The sequence below is a fragment of the Gadus morhua genome, chromosome 11, assembly GCF_902167405.1.
Source record: "Gadus morhua chromosome 11, gadMor3.0, whole genome shotgun sequence".
Lineage (NCBI taxonomy): Eukaryota > Metazoa > Chordata > Actinopteri > Gadiformes > Gadidae > Gadus > Gadus morhua.
The window spans coordinates 8,021,663-8,035,753 of NC_044058.1; the positions used below are offsets into that span (position 1 = coordinate 8,021,663).

Genomic DNA, 14,091 nt, shown 5'->3' on the forward strand with positions numbered 1-14,091 from the left:
TGGCGATTTGATTAAGAAAGGCTGTTCTCTTTTAAACAGACACGTTGTTTGTGCTGAATACACGTGAATAATCGTCGTTGTGGAGAACATGAGAACAGTTGCGTTTCTTTTGGCTGTTTGTGAGCGAAGGGTGCAGGACCAGGGGCGTTCCCGAGGGTCTGGACCTGTATACTGGGAGCTCTGGTTGATGCAAGGGGCAGCTAAACTGGCCGGTGTGAATTATGTGAACCAACACTGACAGACCCCGGTGTTATATTAGCAGAGCCCTCTCGGACATGAAGTCCTCAATGTGTCTCAGTTAGCGACATATGTCAATCATAGCCCACATCTGCCTATTGCCTCTCTAGCTCGATAGTCACGGTTGTCCTGCTACGTCTGCCTTTTGAACTAGATCATTCCACAGGGGGGGTTGTTTTAGAGTGTTATGATCTTCTGAGATCACGTAATCACAGCACCGGTTTCATTGATCTACAGATCTAACGTGTCTCCAAAGATAGATGCGTAGTTTACGGATCCGTGTTTTAATCCAGGCCGGGGACGAGAGCGAGGCCTTGTTAACCAATTCGGCGCCATTCTAATGCGCCGATGTAAACAAACAGTGAGAGGGCATCGGGGGTAATTAGACCAAGGCGGAATCTTGCCTTGATCAGTCATTTTCTACTTTGTCTAATCAATTCCGTTTTAATTTTGCTCAATATACAAATGTAATCATTTTGTAGTATATTTTGCCCATGGATATTTGATTATTCTGTTCGAATTATCAAACTGCGGTGTTCTCCGAGAAGGAAAGAGATGGAATCCCTGCGTCATAAAATCGTAGTGATGTCCAACTATAAATAACGACTGCACTTCGACAAACAACTGGAATAATGCAGTGAATAATGTGAATGATGATCGCAAACTGAAGGGAAACAGCTGATGCATCAACCGCGGTCCACTTAGTATTTTCTCAGAATCAGATCAAACTTTTCGTTGAAGTATCATCCCTTCCAAGAAGGGACATCTTTTTTTATTATAAGCAGCAGCAAGACTTTGCTTCGACCATGTTTTCTTCAGAGAATCCTCAATATCTGCGTCAAGGATTGAGCATGTTTGGTCAGTGTAACCGTATTTATGGGTTTACAATTTATCGTATTCATTATTTATTTATTTCCCCAAGATAGCACCATGTCAAATATTGCCAGGCATTGCATTTATATTGAAAAATCCTGTCTCTACAGTGTGGACCAATGTGGAGCCACGGTCTGTTCCTGTGTTCCCCTGGCATTCATTGGTCCCTTTCCTGGCACCAACCCAATCAGATGCGTTTGCTCAGTCAGGAGAGGGCCAACAACCAATCAATCACCCTCAAGCAGCAAGTCTAAAGTCAGGTAAACAAACTGTTTTACTGTTCAATTGTTTTACACCAGTTGTCTTCATGATTTTTAAAGATGGAATGCGTTTTTGTGTGTTTCCCATTGATCGTTACCAATGCTCTATGCCATATACATGTGATTTACCTCAGAATGCCAAGGGATGCCGGTGGTGTTACAGGAGCCTGCGGAGGTACCCATGACCGTGGAGAGGGGTCCCCAGTCGCGGCCTCTCCCCTCGGTGGACGAGCCAGCTCCAGAGAGGGAGAAGGAGGCGGAGCGGCCCGACAGCGAGACCGAAAGTGACGTGGATGACCCGTAAGCCAAACCTACTGTTGTATTTGTAGTGTATTAGACATGCCTGAGACCACTGTTATGTTCGCAAAGTTTCACGGTTTTCCATTGTTCAGTTCCTCTTCGTTGGTGTCGGTGCGTTAGAGAAGTTGTGGGTTGCTCAACATCAGACTTTGATAGATATTTATTTTGAAAAAGGAAAATGTGTGGGATATTTTTGTAGGCTTGTTCTAAATTTGGCAGCGTAGCTTACGGCTAGAGCGGCGATAACGGGAACTAAAGCATTCCTTCTCTTTATGACAATATGAAAGGCAGTGGTCAGGCTGCCAGTTATTGACTTGGAGGCGCTGCTCAATCTGCTGATCTGTGTTTCACAAGGAACCAACTGCCAGGGCCCTGAGCCGTAGACTAACCGGTAGTTCTGGCATATATCAAAATGGAAAACGGCGAATATTAACATCCAGAAGGAGCAAGCAGAACATTCAGTATCTGGGGCTCCATGGTTGTACGTGGTTAATGCGTTTTGTTGTCAACCAGTTATTTTTGTGTAATGATCTTCAGTGTCTTGTGTAATGTATTTTCTCCCTCTTCCAGGTTCCTCCCGGGAGTCCTGCCGGACCCGCCCCTTTTGGCTGTACCGGTGAAGAGACGCACTCAGTCCCTCAGCGCGCTGCCCAAAGATGGGGACAAGAGCAGTCCTGGGAAGGTACGCCCCGGACTCCACATCTATACTTCTCATCACTACATCACTAGTAAACCAATGTGTAGGCTTGGTTTTGTGTGCAGAATTTACTATTTAATCATTTTACAGACACTTTTATCTGAAGCAATTTACAGTTAATCTATTACGAAACATGTTATTAATGAACACCGGCTCATTAATTAATTACTTACTTATAATTTATCTTAAACTTGAGGGTCCCCAGATTTGGGAAGGCCGTGATCACTCTCGCAGCAAAAGGCATACAACACTGCCCGTATTCTGTAGATATAGTCATATCAAATTAAACATGAAAAACTCTGCTAAACACAACTCAAACACCAAGCATATTAATTAGAAAATAAAAAATAGGCTGGAGCTTAAGAGGTTAATACATTTTAGGCATATTTTAGGGTTTGGGCATTGCTCAAGGAACACTACATGTAGACTGTGGACATTGGGTTTAAACCCAGATACATCTTCGGCTGGGAGTCAAACACCCTAAGCACTACACAATGCTCTCTATCCTCTCAGAGGGAGAAGGACCACATACGGCGGCCCATGAATGCCTTCATGATCTTCAGCAAGCGTCACCGGGCGCTGGTGCACCAGCGGCACCCCAACCAGGACAACCGCACCGTCAGCAAGATCCTAGGGGAGTGGTGGTACGCGCTGGGGCCCAAAGAGAAGCAGAAGTACCACGACCTGGCCTTCCAGGTACGCAGGCACAGATGCGCATCCAAAATATACAGAGCCAATCAGCAGTATTACTAGTAATATATAGGCCTTTAGCAGACTGGAGACTGTTCTGTCCCCACACTAGACTATCCTGCCTCCCCTGATGGCAGGTTCAGAATATCCTGTCTTTTCTAAAGCGGCATTTACCCAAACGGCCCGTTCCCAGGTTAAAGAGGCCCATTTCAAGGCCCATCCAGACTGGAAGTGGTGCAACAAAGACAGGAAGAAGTCCAGCTCTGAGGGCCGCGGCATCCCTAGCGGTAAGGACGCCAGAGAGAGGTCCATGTCTGAGACCACAGGTCAGTCTCACCCACAATCCTCCATACACATACACACTAGGGGTGCAACGATACATGGATTCGTAGCGAATCGGTACGGACGTCACGGTTCGCATGGATTTACACAGAGAATACACGGTATGAAAGGAAATAAAACTGGCGTTCGAATTAATGTAATGCCGAACTAATGTTTGACAACTGAGACGCCTGAAAGGGTGCCGGCAAGTTCGAGCTACACAAGCCGTCCGTTGATTGGTCGACAGAATAGCACTTCCGTGGGACAGGGGGATAATAAACAAACACATTATCCGAGAGGTATTTCTGGACAACGGCGAAAGCTTCGCTTATTGCAGAAATGTCGCACAAAAGTTTGCCGTCCTTCTTGGACGTCCTACATTGTTGATCTTTGTTCATTGTGCGCGTTCTTCTTTTTCCTTGGATTTATTAGCACGCTACACTGTGTCAGGCTGCTATGAGGTCACAATGCTAACCCCCCCCTACCAAAATGGTACTGTCGTCGGTGGAAATGCGAGCCGTAACTGAGCTGCGCCGAAATGCACCTTCACTACTTCACCAAGCCGCCCCGATCCGACCCGTACCCTCGGGGGGGAAATTCTGTGTACCTTGCACTTTCATAAATAAGACATGCTAAATTTTCTTATTTCTTTCTTATTTTGTTTACAAGTTACGGATGGAGTCTGGAGGTTATGTGGGGTACTTATTGTTTACTGTTTACATCTTAGATTACACAGTTCAGGCGGTTGCAGCGAGAGACTGTATGACACTAGGTGGTACAACCTGAGACAATAAAAAAAGAATTTCTTCTGCATTTTTGTTTTTTATTTCCCTTCATTGTACCGAACTCATACCGAACCGTGATGTCTGAACCGAGGTATGAACGGAACCGTGACTTCAGTGTACCGTTACACCCCTAATACACACGCGTACACAGAATGCTCTCGCACTAGAGGCATCCCTACTTTGCCCCGGTTTCCCACGGTGTTTTATCAAACTGTTCCTCTGTGCCTGGTTATAGAGCCTCATTCAGTGGAGCTGAAAGGGGCAGGGCCGGGTCTGGTGGGCGTGTCCGAGCGGAGCGCAGGAGAAGGTCACGTGGGCCAGCTGACCCGCCCCCGAGCCTTCTCACAGAGTGCCATGCACAGCCTGGAGCGGGGAGAGAGGGGCAACACACAGGCACTGGCTGAGCTGGCGCAGGTACAACAGGGCTGGGGGAACTCATCACTATTCACACTGTTAGTGATGCAGCAAAATACATAGGTTTGTCTTTCAGGGGCTTAATGATTGCAAAAAGGGCTGGCTTTTTGGTTTTGTCAGTCCTTTCTCTAAAAACGTTTCTCTTCACATAGCAGTACATTAACTAAGCTTCATTGTATTTTGAAAATATTAAAACCAACCGCAATGTTTTATGAACTTCTACACACAGGAGTAATACAATTAATTTAAGTACTTTTGAGTGTTTGTGAAATTGTGGGCCGAAAAAATAAATAAATTGGCCGATACCGTTGCTTTTTCGGTTTTGTTAATATAACCTTACTGAAATATATAATTCAAAATGTATGTGACACAGCAGATAAACATTGGCCACAGCCATTTTTGAATGTCATCATATTTGCCGATGTCCAGATAGCGTGAACATCAGGCTTTCCCGTCTGGCCGATAAACCCGTGCATCCCTGTTGTTGTTCTTTGTGGTGGTTCATGAGTGGCCCTGCTACAGACAGACTCTACCTTCCTTCAGATGTGTGGCGACGGAGCGGGACAATTCTCGGGCCGGCCCCCGCCTCAGTCCCGGGCCCAGCGGGGGGTTAGCGAGGACATGACCAGCGACGAAGAGCGCATGGTCATCTGTGAAGAGGAAGGCGATGACGATGTCATTGGTGAGAAGTTGTAGCTATACACAGTGCCCGTTAGAGTGGAGAGCAGGACTCCCAGAAGGCTGTGTGTCTGCCCGCCCCTTCCTTGTGCCGGGTTATAAATAAATACATTGAGCATCTCCGAGTGTCCTAAAAAAAGATTTGATGTCATAATGTAGAAAACACCGCCGCTTCCCGGCCTCTTGTCCAGCATACAAAGTCTATATTGTCACTTGACGTGTGCAGTCACTATTAAGTTTTTCATTTTAATAAACAAAAATACGATCATTTTAATCATGTGGTCTCTTAGTTTCTTTGGAGAATAGTAACAATAAAAAAAGTCACCCACCAGGATCTTGGAAATGGTCATCAATATGCAGGTGAAAATGTGACCTCAGAGATAAAAGGACTGATGTTCCACCATGGTTCGTAGTCATGGGTTGCTACAGCTGTTGCCTTAATCTCTACAGCTGTAGCTTTGGCCAATGGCGACAATTACATTTTTGATTAAGATCAATACAAAGTATATCCATCCATAGAAAAAAAGTACATATATACAGTAATAACAGACTCATTTTAATTTAGATGCAATAATGAGATAATATATTTCACACAATGTTTGGGAACCATAAGAAACAGAAAATGTCTTTCTGTGCTTCTATGCTATGCACAGTCTCCCTACATTACATCCACAACAAATTGAATTTCAACTAATGCAATCTCTGCTCCTCTGGTTACTTCCTTTCTGTTCCCTTTTTAAGAAATCCAATATAAATTAGAGTGCACTTATTTTTATATTTTCTGCCATGGACTGTGTGCTCCATTGTGATTGGCTAATAAAGGCTCCCATTCAAATCCCTTGTGTAACCATCGCCCTTGCAATTCCTTCCTACAGAGGACCCCTATCCCACCAGCTCCATCGACCTCAAGTGTAAGGAGCGAGTGACCGACAGCGACAGTGACAACGGTTCAGAAGACGAGGGGGAGCGCAAGGTGAAATACTATACTGTCTGAAGTACTCGCACAGAAGCAGCCCGCCGTGTTTTGTTGTTTGTTTGATCATCCAGAAACAACACACGAGGAGAGGATAAGGAGTGGTTCATCCCTCATTGGGCCCAGATGGAGTTGTTAAAACCTTTTATTTATTTATTTATTTATTTCATTTTGATCTTTTTGTCTCTCCTTCTCCGCAGCGGGCGTTTGCGCCGGTCATCTGCTCCTCCTCCTTCCAACCCACGCCACACAGCAGGAGCGTCTCCCTCTCCTCCTACACCGCAACCAAACGCCACGACGAGGGCCGGCTGGGGGCGGGGGGGCTCGCCGACCGCCGGAGAAGGGCGGGAGATGGGGAGAGTAAGGATGGATATAGAGGAGGAGGAGGAGAGGGAGGCGGCATGACGTCCGCTCCTCTCCTGCTCTCCTCCTGTGGTAACTCGGTCATATCCAGCACCTCGGGCATGGGCCTCCCTGCCTCCACGGTCGGCCACCTGGGCCTGAGCACCATGGTGGGCATGGGGTCGGTGAGGGTGGCCTCCACCGTGGTCACCAACGTCGTGCGTCCCGTGATCAGCTCGCCGGTGCCCATCGCCAGCAAACCTCGTGATTTAGGCCCCTCCCCCGGCCCCCTCCACGACAGGAGGTCCATGACCCCACATCTGCAGCAACAGCAGCCGCAGCAGCTGCTGATTGGCTCCGGGGCAGGAAGTGGGGCGGCGGTCGGCGGGTACTACTCCTCCCCCTCCTCCTCCTCACCGCACACCGTGGGTGCAGCGGTCGGTCCTGGAGGGGTCATGACCAATCTGGTGCTGGGAGGGGCGTTTTCCGCTCAGCCCACTGTGCAGCTCATCTCCCCACCCCAGCATCACCAGGCGGCCCCACAACAGGCCCCTCCCACGAGCCACTTGGCAGCCCCGCACAGCCAGACCAACGGGCCCCTGCCCCTCTCCCTGCTGCAGCCCCACCTCCTCTCCGGCCCCTCCCTCACCTCTCCCGGGGGCAAGGCCGTCACACAGGTGCAGTACATCCTTCCCACCCTGCCTGCCAACGCCAAGGGTTCGCCCCAGCACGTCAGCCAGCCAACCAGTGTCTTCAACCTACCCACTGCCCCGCCCACACACGTGTCCTTGGCCAATGGGAAGCAGCATGGTTCAGGTGCTCTGGCCGGCTACACGACCAGCCAAGGCGTGGGACTGATCAGCCCTGGAGCCAGAGGTGATAACCTTTCCAGAGCATTATGATAAAATACATCCTCAGCTTATAAATGTTTGGGCTCCTCTGACTTCTTTTATTGTTCTTTTGTTTCTCCAGTGCAAACCCAGTCCCCGGGGCTCCAGGGCAAAATGCTGGTTCCCATGGCAACACTGCGGACTGTGCCGGCCACCGCCCAGCAGTTCCCCATTGTTGCCCCACCCCTTCCTGTCCAGAACGGCGCACAGGCAGGAAGCAAGGTCAGTGAGCATGTGCCTGCTGGGACAGACGCTAATTACACACTCCCTTATTCATGGCAAACATTAAAAGTCTTCTGGGCACGCTGTTCGTATTCCAAATGCACATTAGACGAGCGATGGAGTGCTGCCATCGCTCACCGCCATCCCCGGGTCTTTGTTCCAGATTATCCAGATCGCTCCCATGCCTGTGGTCCAGGCCCAGCTCCCCCAGGGCGGAGCGGTGCATCCTGCCAGCCCCTTCCCCGGGACGCTGGGTACAGCTGCCGTCATGGCCTCTGGGTCAGCTCCCTCGCAGACGCTGCTGCTGCCACCTGCCTCCACCAGGTGGGGAACAATGCACACACACACGCACATGCACTCACACTCGCGTACACACACACACACACACACACACACACACACACACACACACACACACACACACACACACACACACACACACACACACACACACACACACACACACATACACGTAGGGGCTGCACAATTTCACGTGGGGCATAATCGTAGGGTTTAATTCTTATTAAAAGTGGATGATAGTTTGCTGTTTTCTCCCACTGTCCATCTTTAATACGTTGTTTGACATTCATTTGATTCTTGAGCTGTAATCATATTAATTTAATACAGCTGATCCTATTATATTAGTACTAGAGTATTAGATGCAATATCTCAGCTTTCTTAGTCATCATATTCACATTACTATGTTTTCATATTTTCTAACGTTCAATCAAAACTAAACCTTACAAACGCACAGCTTGATATGAATCCCCATGGGCTTGCCCAGCCCTGACACACACATTACATCTGTCCAGTCAGCACTCGCCAGCAGGAAGCACACACCCCGGCTCACAGAGGGCTGGTAACGGTTTGTGTGAACGGCCGTGAGAAAGGTCCCACCGAGCCCACCCCCAAGCAGGGGGAAATCAACACAACAAGGTCAACTAAAGGGACCACTCTGAGCTGCATTCACCTACTATAGTGCCCCCCACACACACACACACACCTCTATTGTGATTAATATCCACTTACAGGCTGGACTGGTAATGGCCGTTTTATTTAGGTTCTTCTATTCATCAGTTTATCTCATTGTATTTTACGTGTTATTCTACTCTAGAGACTTTTATATGTTAGAGAATGAGCAATAACAGGGTTGACTGATATGTGGGTGGATTGGGATTTTAATATTTTCAATTTCAAATCATTTGGACCAAAAATAAATGAGCGAGGGTGGACTGAAGAAGACGCACAGTGCAGGTTTAAATAGATCTTCATTAAAGAGATGGTCATTTGTGGTACAGTACCACGCCTGAGCAGGAACGTCACCAGCAGGACCGGACCCTGTGTCGGCTCATGGTAGCGTGAGCCTAGCTCCATAGGCCCCGGCTGTAGGAGCCTGGAACAGCGACGTCTGTTCAGGACTGAGTTGGGGCCGACGCTGCCTGCCTGGTTCAAACCACAGTGGTGTATCACTGGTCCTATTGGTTCAGCTCTGTTCTGGAGCCGCTGGTTCACCGTTAGTCATACTGCCGTCGTCGGCCCGCTGCCTCTGCCTGCCCCCGCCTACGTACAACTGATAGATAGACAGACAGACAGAAAGACACTCATCTGAGGCTGCTGCCTCTGATGCACACCGCCCTCTGACCCCTCATGCAGCAGTTTGTTGTCTCTTCCTCTTTCCATTTTTTCAGAGTCTTGTTCACCACTCCCCTCCTGTTTCGTCTGCTGTTGTGTGTGTGTGTGTGTGTGTGTGTGTGTGTGTGTGTGTGTGTGTGTGTGTGTGTGTGTGTGTGTGTGTGTGTGTGTGTGTGTGTGTTCTCCCTTAAATTAACTTTAATATGGTTGTTTTCAGACTTCTACCTTTTTAACAGTTTATGCATAGGTGTAAAAATCGTGGTCATTCTATGATACTAAGGGTGGGTTTCTGTAATTCATCTGTGTTTTGCTGCATTTCATTACAAAATGGTACCTGGCTTTTTTTAGTTTCTCTGGATTCGATTGGCCAGGGACTCATAGAATCAGAGAGTGGAAGGTTTGACTCCAATGAATAATACTAAATAACTTGGATGTCGTTCAGGTTCTTTCACTTACTTTTGCATTAAGGAAACCTAGATAGATACCAATTCTAACACTATATCTACATTATAGTATAATAAAGCACACAAGAGTTGTTGAGGACAAGGAATATCTGATTCAGGTATAATACACGGAGTAATGAAACTGATCTGTGATGTTTGACTTTTACCATTGCTCAAATGTCCTCCTCTGCTTCCCCTTTTCTCTCTCTCGCTCTATCATAAATGTAGGATCACCTATGTGCAGTCCACTCCAGGGGTCCCCTCCACTTTGCCCTTAGTCTCCACGACGACAGGCTCCTCCCCCAGCCATCAGGCTCTGCCGTCGTCCGGATCTGCATATGTCCCTTCGACCATAGCAACGCTGGGCTTCACCGCCATCGCTCCCCCGGTGCAGCCGCTGATGCCAGGTCAGTGCTCTGGAGGTGGCTCTTAGTCTCCTGTATTAACGGGGACCTATCAGGGTTGGAGAGAGTATGCATTTATTAGACTGTTGATACTTCTCCCGACAACAGTGCAGTTTACCGTCAATCAACAAACAAATGCAACCTTGATAAGGAAGTAAGAGCTCATCTGTCTGTTTCCAATGTGCAATGAACTGCTACACTCTCTTCTGCCACAGGGTGGAAGCAACTGTCTGCAATCACCTTTTTTCACCATTCTTTATCAAACATAAGAAACCCGTTAACAATCCAGTATAAAGCTGCTAGGCATGTTTGAGTAAAGACTAGCAATGGTCTCTCAACTGCATAAGCTTGCTATTTCATATGTTTGTCTTAATTGGCTAGGCTAGGCCTATAAGCCAAGAGGAATTACTAATCTATCATACGTCTTATTGATTGCTTCAAATGGGGTGACTTTGAAAAAAATGTTTCACTTTACTCCATATTCTGCGTGTATGCCGATATATTTTTAAGATGAGGATGAGGAGTAAGACATAAATCAGGCAGCACTACATACCTCGCTTTCATTTACATTTATATAGCCTAGGGTTTTCTCATCTGTCGACCATAGAGACATAGAGGGCTTCTTGTTTGGAATTGAATCTATCACCAATTGAGGAATTTAAATTAAACAAATCTAATTCAATGTTTCCTAAATGTCATTCATTATTTCTGCCTGTATTCTCCGCCAATCGCAACATCCATCCAGCAGGTTGCATGTGTCAGAGAATACAGCTAGTTTTTCCACCCTAAGTCCTATTCTACTCTGAATGTCCTCAATCTGATTTCAGTTGTTCTCACACAGGGGACTGTCGCATGTAAAAAGAAAGAGGAAAAAAGAATGGCACTAGCTGCCACAAGCTCCTAGTCTTTATCCTCGTGCTCAAGTCCGCTGCTGACATTAGATCAATCCCCCTAGCCTCGGATGACCACAGCGGACAGTTAGTACGACCCCGGATAAGTGGCAGTCAAGAATTTCCCAATAAGCAGGAATAAATGTAACAAGCAAGATGACGAGATTTATAACGACTAGTATCGTTCTACCTGAAGAAAATCCCCCAACCATAGCATCTATTGATTGGATATATATTGGATTCATTGAAAGGACTTGTTCTCATCTTGTTGCTGTCGTCCAGGTCAACCAGCGCTGCTCGCCCCCGCCCCGTCCCTACAGCCCCCCACCCCTGCCACCGGGGGGCAGGCGGTCACCACCATCTACCCCGCCTTGTCCAGTGGCAACACCGGCGTGGTGTCCATGGCGACCATGCCTCCCAGCATGGTCTACTCCGTCTCCAACCCTTCCGGCGGCTCCATGCACATTCTGTCCAAGCACACGGTGGGACCGCCGACCACCATCACACACACCCACACCCTCAGCTACGCCCACCTGGACCGGCAGGCCGAGAGGCACGGCGAGCTGCTGGGGCAGCAGGACCGGGCCATGGAGAGGCCGGCCACCATCAAGACCCCCTGCAGCAGCGCCGGGTCGGCCAGTGGCCCGGCGGTGTCCATGAGGGCCTGCAGCCCCCCACTCTCCATCCACCCACCCGGTAGGACCCGCTACCTCTCAGCCAATACACATCCTCCTTTCTTTAGAGGCATTCTGTCTGTATTTACCTGCTACTGCTCACTATTAGACCGTATACTCGGATCAGATACAGGAACTAGTGTTGACACATACATTAAGCTCCAATAGATTGGAATTTAAGTCTATATTTCTACCCAGTGCCGTGGCTTTTTCCAAACCCCTTGTAGCCTCTTTAAATAATTAACCTCCACAGAAAGGTCTGCAGTCTATCCGTCGACCTCCCTGAGCAAGATGCTCCTACCTGCTTATTAATGATGTGTATCTTAAAAAAAAAAGTCTGCTAGAAGACCTGATGGTAGTTGTATAAATATTTAACTGTGATTCATGTCTTACTGAGTTCCATTACTTGATATCAGGTCTAGAAATATGTCATCTCATTTAACAGGCAGTGCACCGGGCACACCCAAACTCCCCCTGCCCTCCGCGAGGACCCCTCAGAAAGTGAAGGCCATGGTGGCCAACATCCCCGTGGGCAACTATGAAGGAGGGGGCCGCGGAAAGGACAGGGACAGGGAGAAGGAGCGAGAGAGGGACCGAGAGAGGGAGAGAGAGAGGGAGGCAGCGGCCTCTCGTTTCTCCTTTGAGCCCGAGCCGGCGGGCTCCCCGTCCTCCCACCCCAGCGAGGATCTGTCCTCCTCCGACAAGCTCCCCGAAGGCACCAGTGCCGCGGACGCCTCCAGCAGCCGCAGCCGGGACAGCAGTGCCAGCAGAGAGGTAGGGGGCCGGGTCACAGCTCAGTGAGGTGTGGTGTGTGGATATACATTAAGGCATTCATCATCAGGATGAGGATATACATCACGATATCTGTTGAAACGTTTTAAATCTGAGGTTAAATAACGCAATTCCTATCAATAATGTGGAAATAGCATGGAAGTCACTCGACGGTATTCCCAGAACAGCCAGAAATCTTTATTCTTATAAATACATTTTGCAAATAATGTATATCATTAAATGACATCACATTCTAGTACCTACTGCCCAGCCTTAACTATTTGGTGGTGAGGAGTTCTCTCATCAGCGTCTCCGTGGCTGTGTCCTTTCCTCTGCAGACTGGATGGAAGGAGTCCCTCCCCTCCTCTCCTCTCCCTCCCCCCTCTGAACCGGCATTGCCCCCCCCGCAGACCGACAAAGAAGCCCCCCCACCAAAGAAGATCAAGGCCCGGCCCCCGCCTCTCAAGAAGACGTTTGACTCTGTGGATAAGTGAGTTTATATTGATACTTTGTGTCCGCTGTGAATTAGAAAAGTCTTCACCGACGTACCCACTAACAATATCCCAGGCTCGCTTCGTATGAAGCATCATAGAAGAGAGACCTACCCTCTCATGCCATAGATCAGGCAGCATGGGTACAGCCGCCCTCCCGGCGGGCCCCAGACGAGCCTGTGTATATTCACGTGTCCTCTGCGTGTCCGTGTGTTGGTCGGGCAGGGTACTGTCGGAGGTGTACTTCGAGGAGCGCTTCGCCGAACTGCCGGAGTTCCGGCCGGAGGAGGTGCTGCCCTCGCCCACGCTGCAGAGCATGGCCACCTCCCCGCGCGCCATCCTCGGCAGCTACCGCCGCAAGAGGAAGAACTCCACAGGTGGGTCCCTGTGAGGGACCGGCGTGGTCGCCCCACGTATCTGGGATACGGCCAACTGGAAATTTCGAGTGTGGGCAATGGACTGAGGACTAAGAACAGTGAAGTTTAATTCTCATTAAAATATTCACAAAAAATAGAGCAATGTTCCAAAAGCAAAGGAAATGGCTGCATCAGTCAGCAAACAAAACTCAGATAACAAAACATAGCATAACCTAATCAAAACATAAGTCTTTCGTACTGGCCTCACGTCAAGCCAGCACCACCTTCAGCCCCAAACACCAAATGAGAAAGCCCTTAAATAGGGAAATGGCAATTGGACCAATCACGGCCGTATGGGCCAGACCATTAGTTGGGGGAACATTACTTACCTAAAGCTACCAATCCAACATGACTGAACAGAAAGTACATTGTGTGAATACTAAATAAACATGACACTAAATAAACCTTCACCAAATACATATATACCCACACCCTGTGCACAACCTAAAGATATTTACAAAACAGCTGTTTCTATCAACACCCCCCTGGGCTATTCCCTGATACCTTGATCCTAAGCTCCCTTAGCATACTGCCCCCTAACGGGACGGAAGACCAATTTTACACCAGCCCAATATAATATATACACACACAATATAATAATAATAATAATAATAATAATTTCTCTAATGCGAGACAGTGAGAAGGGGGAGGATTTCACCTTCTCACAGTCCTCCAGGGAGCGCTCAGA

At 48.3% G+C, this 14,091-nt stretch overlaps 1 protein-coding gene across 3 annotated transcripts in view; it reads left to right on the forward strand.

Moving 5' to 3' along the window:
• The window catches only part of cicb (capicua transcriptional repressor b), a 41,133-nt gene that overhangs the window by 23,540 nt on the left and 3,502 nt on the right, over window positions 1–14,091 (forward strand). The window contains exons 3-18 of one of the 3 annotated variants that reach the window (XM_030370210.1): window positions 1,221–1,370; window positions 1,505–1,670; window positions 2,241–2,352; window positions 2,881–3,063; window positions 3,251–3,344; window positions 4,399–4,577; window positions 5,121–5,259; window positions 6,131–6,228; window positions 6,429–7,446; window positions 7,543–7,682; window positions 7,846–8,006; window positions 9,986–10,164; window positions 11,334–11,747; window positions 12,171–12,499; window positions 12,835–12,986; window positions 13,204–13,364. In XM_030370210.1, coding sequence (XP_030226070.1) covers window positions 1,221–1,370; window positions 1,505–1,670; window positions 2,241–2,352; window positions 2,881–3,063; window positions 3,251–3,344; window positions 4,399–4,577; window positions 5,121–5,259; window positions 6,131–6,228; window positions 6,429–7,446; window positions 7,543–7,682; window positions 7,846–8,006; window positions 9,986–10,164; window positions 11,334–11,747; window positions 12,171–12,499; window positions 12,835–12,986; window positions 13,204–13,364 — 3,675 coding nt within the window. Of the gene's footprint in view, window positions 1–1,220; window positions 1,371–1,504; window positions 1,671–2,240; window positions 2,353–2,880; window positions 3,064–3,250; window positions 3,384–4,398; window positions 4,578–5,120; window positions 5,260–6,130; window positions 6,229–6,428; window positions 7,447–7,542; window positions 7,683–7,845; window positions 8,007–9,985; window positions 10,165–11,333; window positions 11,748–12,170; window positions 12,500–12,834; window positions 12,987–13,203; window positions 13,365–14,091 lie in introns of all 3 variants that reach the window. The other 2 variants (XM_030370208.1, XM_030370209.1) reach the window with 2 other exon arrangements.